General features: G+C 44.9%; 1 protein-coding gene across 1 annotated transcript; it reads right to left on the reverse strand.

Moving 5' to 3' along the window:
• Nucleotides 1–7,293: 7,293 nt before the first annotated feature.
• Nucleotides 7,294–8,907, reverse strand: UBL5 (ubiquitin like 5). Its single transcript, XM_023733212.1, has 5 exons — nt 8,810–8,907; nt 8,394–8,460; nt 8,114–8,197; nt 7,933–7,970; nt 7,294–7,445 (listed from the first exon to the last, which is right to left on the reverse strand). Exons 2-5 carry the CDS (start codon nt 8,447–8,449, stop codon nt 7,402–7,404), a joined length of 222 nt encoding a protein of 73 aa, XP_023588980.1. The 5' UTR covers nt 8,450–8,460; nt 8,810–8,907; the 3' UTR covers nt 7,294–7,401.
• Nucleotides 8,908–9,365: the final 458 nt, after the last annotated feature.

The raw sequence follows: 9,365 nt of genomic DNA on the forward strand, positions 1-9,365 counted from the left end.
TGAGGAGTAGCTAAGAATCCAGAAACCTAAATTTGGTTCCTCCATCCTCCCTCGTCCCACCTGTTTCCTCCAGATGTCCAAAGCTAACCCGTCTCCATTTATTCTGTACAAGGCTAACACTTCTCTATGCTACTGACCCAAACACCTTCCATCTCCTCTGCGACCTACTTAAACATCACATTCTCTGTCAATCTCAATCTTTCATCGTCCTGGATGACTGGTGGGTGCTGGCATTCCCACTCGGATGGGAACACGTTTGTGGGGGAGGCGTGAGGAGGGGGAGGGGGAAGGATGACGAGCTCAGTTTGAGTCAATTTAAAATTGAGTCTGCGGTGCCCGTGGGACATTGAGGAGGTGGTTGGAGACTCAGCTCCGGGTAACCGTGGGCTGGAGAGAGATACAGGAGTCACATACCAAGAGAAGAGTTCAATGACAGTTCATCTATAGCACGTACCCAATAATAACCATTTTAAAAATGTTGCACAGTAACATGAACGCACAGGGAAACATGTCCACAACGAATTAGAGGCAGGATATGGTAGAAAGTTAAGAGCACACTCTGGACCCAAACTGCTTGGGTTCAAAGCCACTTGCTATGACCTTGAGCAGATTACTTAGCCTCTGCACTTCAGCTTCCCCATCTGCAAGATGAGGATAAGAAATAATACATACCTCATCAGTTTGATGTGACGTTAAAATGATGCTGGGTGAAAAGAGCAAGTCACAGCACAGCAATTATACTAGTATGGATGAAAGCAAAAGAAATAAAGAATACCAATTGAAAAGAATTACTATTAGATTACTTGTATGGAAAGATGTCAAAAATACAAAGCATAAAAGTTGTTGAACAGTAGAGTATTAGAATATGCATAATTATCTCAATTGTGTGAAAACTGTAGGTTTGTATCACAGAAAATTTCTGGATTCATTCAAATATGTTAATGACTGCCACTAGTAAAGGGGGTGAAGGAAGAAATAAGGAACTTAATTTTTAATATGACATTTGGATTTTTATAAGCATGTACTAGCATAATCTTTTTAAAAAGAATTTTTGAGAATTTTAGATTTAGAGCAGAGTTGTATTAGTACTACAGAGTTCCCATACACTCTTCACCCAGCTTTCCCTTCTGTTAGCATCTTATATAACAATAAAATAGTTCTCAGCCAGGGCAATTTTGCCCCCTAGGAGACAGTTGGCAATGTCTTTAGACATTTTTGTTGTCACAAATAGGGGAAGGGGAATGCTACTGGCATCTAGTGGGTAGAGATTTTCTTAGTTATCTAGTGCTGCTGTAACAGAAATACCACAAGTAGATGACTTTAACAAACAGAAATTTATTCTCTTACAGTCTAGGAGGATAGAAGTCTGAATTCAGGGCACCAGCTCCAGGGAAAGGCTTTCTCTGTCAGTTCTGAGGGAAGGTCCTTGTCATCAGTCTTCTACTGGTCTAGGAGCTTCTCAGCGCAGGGACTCCAGATCCAAAGGAAGCACTCTGCTCCTGGCACTTCTTTCTTGGAGGTATGGGTTCCCTCTCCTCTCGGCTTGATTCTTTTATATCTCAAATGAGATTAACTCAAGATACAGTCTAATCCTGTAGATTGAGTCCTGCCTCATTAACATAACTGCCTCTAATCCTGCCTCATTAACATCATAGAGGTTAGGATTTATAACACATAGGATAATCATATCAGATGACAAAATGGTGGACAATCACACAATCCTGGGAATCATGGCCTAGCCAAGTTGACACACATTTTTGGGGGACACAATCCATAACAGAGGCCAAAGATGCTGGCTAGACATCCTACACTACACAGTACCGCCACATACAACAAAGAATTATCCAGCCCAAAATGTCAATAATGCCAAGGTTCAGAAAACCTGCCATAGAATAATTATCAAAACTAAGAAATCAACATTGGTACAATACTATTAGCTAAACTACAGACTTTTTTCTGGATTTCCCCAGGTTTTTGAATAATGTTTTTTTATGTCCCAGAATCTCTCATTGTCATGTGTCCTTAGTCTCCTCCAATATGTGACAGTTCCTTGTCTTTCATGACTGTGACACTTCTGAAGAGTAGAATGTCTCTCATTCTGATATGGTCATGATGTGTTTGTCTAATTTCTCACAATTAAATTGAGTTATGCATTATTGGAAAGGATACTAAAGGCAATGTGCCCTTCTTGGTGCATCATATCAGGTGGTAGATGATTTTGAAATGTATTACTGATTGTATTAGGTATCAACTGCTGCATAACAGATCACTCAACAACTCAGTGAATGAACATTTATTATCTCAGTTTCTGTTCAGTCAGCAGTCCAGGCACAGTTTAGCAGGATGCTTCTGCCTCAGGGTCTCTTACAAGCTGTAATCAAGGTGTTGGCAGAGGCAGCTGCAGTCTCATCTGAAGGCTTGACTCTGCCAGGATCTGCTCCAAGCTCACTCATGGGGTTGTTGGCAAGATCCAGTTCCTCACAGGAAGTTGGACTGAAGGCCACATTCCTCACTGGCTGTTGGCTGGGGCCCTCTCCATAAGACAGCTTGCAACATGGCTGCTGATTTTCGTCAAAGAATAAGTGAGAAAGCAAGAGAGCAAGCAGGATGGAAGCCACAGTCTCTTTGCAACCTAATCTCAGAAATCACATCACACCACCTACATTCAAGAGGAGGGGATTATACAAGGGTGTGACTACCAGGACATGGGGATCATCAGGAGTCATCTCAGAGGCTGTATACCACATAGGATATTACCTTTGACCATTTGCTTAAGGAGGTATCAAAACTTACTGTTTTTCTCTTCATAATGAATAAATATTTAAGGGAGAAACTTCGAGATTATGCAAATATCCTACTTCTGCTTAACTTTCAGCCACTAATTTTACCATCTATCAGTGGATCTTGCCTATGGCAATTAGTACTGTGGTGTTCCAATGGTGATTTCTTATCTCTATACTTCTACATTTATTTATTGGAATTCTTCTGTAAGAAAAAGTTCTCCCTTCTCCACATTTATTTATTCAATTACTTATTGATACTGGAGTCCCTAGGTGGTACAAACGGTTAGCTGCTTGGCTGCCAACCAAAAAGCTGGTGGTTTGAGTCCACCAAGAGGTACCTCAGAAGGAAGGCCTGGCAATCTACTTCTGAAAAATCAGCCATTGAAAACTATGGAGCATGGTTCTACTGCAGCACACATGGGTTCACCATGAGTCAGAGTTGACTCAATGGCAACTTTTTTTTTTTAATTAAAATGGGCTCAAGGATATTTCATTCTTTGGATTATAATCCAATACTATCATTACTTTGTTGCTTAATTTGTTGCAAGTTCGGCCATTTGGAGTCCTTTCAGTTTGGTTCCTATGCCCTTTCAACATGCTCCCATCCTTTTTATTTGGGCACTTCCTACTTTCTGGCACCACAAATTGTTCCAGGCTCATCTTGTATTTTCCCTGCCCAAGCCCTGGAGCCAACCACTTTTCCCAGAAGCCCTGGTTCCTTTTATCGGAGAATGGTATTTAGAAACCAAGATCTGAGTGCAAGGTATGCTCATCACTATTGGGGTGTCACTGCTTCTGGTCCCGCTCAGTAGATAAAAAGAGGAAATATGTGTGTGTGTGTATGTATATATATGTGTGTATATATATGTACACACACGTACACACATCCATGTTTCTGTGTCTGTATACATATTAAACACAGTCAGGAGTTCATACTGATACCTCCAATTTTAGTCCAGTCCCACAGGGTTCATTCCAGCCTTTCCCCATTTTATTTGTAACTTTTACTTCTAGCAGTGAGAAACCTGGCTCTCATCTATAATAGATTTACTTATTTGTTCAACCCTAGCATGTATGTGTACACACACACACACACAAAGGTAGTTTCAGAATTGCTAACCCATACCCATACGAAGCTGGGTATTCCAGAGAAGCAAAACCAGTGAAGCATATATAAAAAAACCAAACCTACTGCTGTCAATGCAATTCCAACTCACAGCGACCCTATAGGACAGAGTAGAACTGCCCCATAGGATTTCCAAGGAGCAGCTGGTAGATTCGAACTGCAGAACCTTTTATCAGTTGAGCTCTTAACCACTGCGCCACCAGGGCCCCTGAAGTATATATATGTAAATATATATATAGAGATTTATCTCAAGGAAATGGCTCACATAGTTGTAGAGGCTGGCAAGTTCCAAGTCCGTGGGTCAGACTGGGTCAGACGTCAGGCTGGAGGCTTCTCTGGACTCAGAAGCTGCAAAAATTGGTGGTAGGGGTGGGTCCTGGGGACATTTAGCAATGTCTCGTAAGGCATCTGCCCCAGGCAATGACTCAGACAAAGGCTCTTCAGACACAGCTGAGTTAATCTCATCAAAGGGGGATGGATGCGATAATGGTTTTACTGGGGAGGGTGGTTTAGCAGACAAAGATGGACTACTCTCTTCAGATGGGAGTAAGAGGGCTGGTTCTGTTGGCAGGAGTGATTCAATGGAATTCAGGGGTTCAGTGTCCCCAACTTCCTGATTATCTGTTCATATGTCCCCATCCCAAGTTTCAGGATCCCATTTCTTCCCAATCCATGCCCTCACTTTAACTTCAGACACCACTTGAGGTTGGGAATTCAGTTGGTGTTGTAATTACAGCCACTCTTATGATAAGACTGCGTTTGGTTTTCAGCAATATTATCTCTATTACTACAAGAAATAAGGCTTTCTTTCAGGGCACAAGTGGAAACTTTGAGATCTTTTATGTCGTGCTTTTATGACTCTGAAGCCCTGAGCTCATTTTTCTTTCATTACTTTGCGTAGTGAAAGTAGGACCAACCAACCAGCTTCCCTATACTTCTCGCTCTGACAAAATTGTAGAAAAGTATCAAACGTGATCACCTAGAGCCTCGCTCCTCACCAATACTTGATCTGTTTTTAGTGATATTTTGTTTATTAATATTGCCACCTCACATCGTGGATTAGCAGTGCCGTTTTTACTACTGGAAGCAGAGTCATCAGCACCTTCTAGACTAGTCAGACTTGAGAACCAATTTAGAAAACTCATTCCTAAGATTTTCTCTAGAACCACTCTCGGTACCAAATGTCACAATCTTGCTTGCTGCAAGTGAAGAGGACTTGGAGGACTTGAAGCACTTATTGGTGAAGATCAAAGACTACAGCCTTCAGTATGGGTTACAGAACAAAAATCCTCACAACCAGACCAATAAGCAACATCATGATCATGATAAACAGAGAAAACATTGAAGTTGTCAGGGATTTCATTTTACTTGGATCCATAATCAATGCCCATGAAAGCAGCAGTCAAGAAATCAAATGACATATTGCATTGGGCAAATCTGCTGCAAAAGACCTTTTTAAAGTATTAAAAAGCAAACATGTCACTTTGAGGACTAAGGTGCACCTGACCAAAGCCATATTTTCAATTGCCTCACATGCATGCGAAAGCTGGACAATGAATAAGGAAGACCAAAGAATTGATGCTTTTGAATTATGGTGTTGGTGACTACCACAGATCCATACAGGACACTTGCATCACGCAGAAGTTACCCTGCACTGCCCTTTTATGTAAAAGAACAAAACCATCAATAAAAATAATAATTAAAAAGCATGAGATCATTAATGGAAAGATGTCAAAGATAAAGCATAAAAAAAGCAAGCTGCCAATGATATATGAGTACAGGGGTTCCGTTCCCACGACCCTATTGTAAGTCTGTTCTGATGTAAGTCGAATATGTTGAATACGAATACTCGAATACGTTTAAGTCAGGAATATCTGTTACAGTATGTATAATTATCCCAATTGTATAAAAACCATACATTCTATCTCAGAAAATTTCTGGATTTACTCAAATATGTTCATGATGGCCACTGGTGGGGATGGTATAAGAAATACAGTTTATAACAAGCACTTGGATTTTTCTAACAAGCATGCATTAGCATAATAATCTTTTAAAAATTAAAAGTAAAATGGAAGTTTATATGAAAGCATTGAAAAAGGCCTGACCTCAGGAAAGAGAATGGAGAGGGTTTTCATGTTTAGCCTGTTCACTTCTGTGCCGATTTGAAATTAAGAAGGAATCACCTCATTAAGCCAGTTATATAATTGAGAATTTTTTGTTTTTAAACAGAGCCAGTTATGGGGGAGACTGCGTAGCAAGAGTAGGAAGAGCAAGGGTACCAGGAGACTGACATTTCTGACATGTCAGGAGGAAAAGGAGTCCCAAAGACAAGAGGGAGCCATGGAAAGTGAGTGGGGAGAGGCACTAATGGAGATCAAAGGGAGACCATCTTCAGTGAGCTACAGACAAGTAGCATCCCATGTGGCAGGCAGGTCCATCCTCCAAGAAGCCGGGTGGTGAAAGAAAGGCAAGCGGCTGGGTGGAACTTCGATGGGGTACTGATGGAGCAAGATTCTGGGGGAGGGTTTCCAAGGAGCAAGGAGGGGATCCAGAATGAGGCTGGGCCCAGGTCCCTCTCCTGCTTCTAGGAGTGGACAGGGCCAAGGTTAACACCAGGATGTGTGAACAGAGGAACAGAGGTGTTTGGTATCTTGTCTACTCACACATGGAGGAAGACGAAGGACAGCTAATAGCACCATGTGCCAGGCAGTGTGCTGTTTTTAATTACATTATCTCACTGAGATGTAAATACCATCATGGTGTCCTTTTTAGGGAAGGAAACAGGATCAGAGGTTGACTTCCTCGAGTCTCATTGCTAATGATCAGTCAGAATTCGTACCCAGTTGGTCTGGCTCCTGAGGCTGGAATCTTATAGCCTATGCCACACTATCTTCCACTGTCCACTACAGTCATTTTTTATTTTTGAAAGTGCCAGCAACTGTGGATGTTTAAGCATACTTTATGTTATCTACGCTTTACAACACACCAATGAAGTAAACACTATTAGTTCTAGTTTTTGAATAAGGAAATGAAGACTTAGGGAGGTTAACCCTAACTTGCTCAGGATCACTCAGCTGTTGGCGGCAGAGCTGGGATTTCACCCAGGGTCTGTGTGAATCCAGAGCCTCTATTTCTAACCACTACATCTACTGTCCCCACCCAGAGGCTCCCTGGTCTATTAGGGTGACAATAATCCCAAGCCTGGACCCTTAGAGACCCAGGGCAAGCCCCAGAGCTCTGGGCTCCCACTCTGCTAACTTACTCTTCCCACACGACTCGGTCAACAACTCTTACTGAGCAAATGGGCGCTGAGGGTACAGTGACGACCAGACAGGCACCAACCCTCCCCTTCATCAGATAGCTATGACATGAAGATGACAACACTAAAGCAGCATCTAAGTTTTTATTAATGTGAGTTTTTAAAAACAAGCATCCATACCAGTGTGTGGGGAAGGGCAAGGGGAGGGCAAAGAAGGAGGAAGGAATTCTGTCTTATTGGTAATACAGCTCCAGGTTCATCCCATCGTGGATTTCATCTGAAGTGAAGGTGTTAAGGAATCCTCATGGTGGGCTCCAACCCCACTCCTTTCATCAACTCACAGCTGGGTCAGGATGAAGATCAGCCCAGGGCTAAGAAAGCCAATTTGGACTGGCCCATTTTGATTTGGGGAGAATCCAAAATATAAAAACAGTTCATGCTCCAGTGCTTTGCACAACAAACATGCCTGAGTTTCACTCCACCCTGGCCTCCTACCCAAAGCTCAGGTGCAGCAAGAAATGTTTACTGTACCCAGTGCTCAGTAAGAAATATTTTGAACTCAGTGTTTTCTAATACTAGTCAAAATATTCACCAGCCAACCACTCCCCTCCCCCAACAAAACAATTACATGACTTCTTCCTTCTAAATGCTTACCATGTGCCACATACTAAATTAAACACCTTATGTGCGTAAGTCGTTTAGACTCTGGTGTTGAAGTAGGGCGGGTATGCAGACCCATCTTCAAGAAGTCACACAAAGGATACAGTCTCCCAGACACACGTGGTCCTTAAAAATGGTGTACCTATGGGAGAAAGACCTTTCAGAGAGGGGCCCAGGAGGCCCTTCACCCTAGAGACAGGCTGAGGAAGCTCTGCCTAAGCAAAGGGCTGCCTGCAGCGTTTCCCCAACCCAACCTTCTGGCCCCAGCTCTACCACTGCACTCACCACTTCTTAAGGACAATCTTGTTCCAACGGGTGCCAGTTTGGGCTGCAATCAACTTCTTAAGGTCCCCGATGGTGTCATCAGTGCTGGGCGCAGAGGAGTTAAGGAAAATGGAAGAAGGTCGGGCAAGGAAGAGGGGATTCCAGGGCTGAAAGCGCTCTGCCAGGACCCCATCTGCTTCCGCCCCTGGGTTTAATTAAAACCACCCCACAACACCGACTGAATGTCTGCCTCGTGCCAAGCACCCCCAGGGACCACTGCCTCTCGGTCGCCAAAGGATACTTGCATTTAACGCGGACCTTCTTCCCCAGACGATCGTTGCAAACCACCTCAATCATCCTGGCTGGAGCTACACAGGGCAGGGGATGGGAAGCGGCGAAAACAAGATTTCAGGGGTTTCCCAGATCTCTAAAACGTCAGCCTCCATGTCTCTCAGGTCCCCAAGCTCCCCAGTCACTGGGTCTTCCGCTCACCTCCCCCACCCCACACCGTCGAACTTGAGTCCTCCCCGGCCCTAAGTCCGGTGTCCCAGGTCCGCGGGCCTCCGGCAATCGCGTCTCCGCCCCTTTATGTCGCCTGAAGGCCCAGCCCCTGGGTTCTCTGGCGTCCAACCTCGACTCTCGCAGTCCTGCGGAACCTCGGCGGCCCAAACCCATCAGCTCTCCGCGGCCCCGGGCCCCTCCACCCGGCCCCCTTACCTCGAATCTCCTAGAAGGTACCGACGCCACAACCTCGGAGCTTGAACACAAAACCTGGCCGCAGACGTCCCTGGGAGCCGGAAGCGGAAGTGCGGAACTCGGGGGCTCCGCCCCCTGACCGCTCCGCCGCGAGCCGGGTGTTTTTTTTAGTTCTCGGGCCTGGATGTTGGCTCTGGGTTCCCAGTTGCAGCTTCAGGGTCCCGAAACCCGACAGGCGGACGCCTGAAGTCGGCGCGTGGGGCCGAGCAGGGATCCCAGCCCGTGTGGGGCTAGGGAGGAGGCGTGGAGGGATAGTCAGGTCAGGGCCGGCGCGGGAGCCGTTGGTTGAGGTGCCTTCGCTGTGGGCGGACTGTGTCAGTTGGTGAGGAGGCCGGAGGGGCCCGGGAAACATCCCAGGAGGACCTACCGTTTCTGAGCCCGACGAAGCGTTTCACTGCAGCTTCGGGGCTACGGGAACAGGGATCGAATCCTGCGACATCCGGTCCAGCCCTCATCTTCATTCAGGGCTGAGTTCGAAAGAGTTATGTTCACCCCTCACCTCTGACTATAGTGTCTC

The sequence above is a fragment of the Trichechus manatus genome, unplaced genomic scaffold (genome assembly GCF_000243295.1).
Source record: "Trichechus manatus latirostris isolate Lorelei unplaced genomic scaffold, TriManLat1.0 scaffold00057, whole genome shotgun sequence".
NCBI classification, from domain to species: Eukaryota; Metazoa; Chordata; class Mammalia; order Sirenia; family Trichechidae; genus Trichechus; species Trichechus manatus.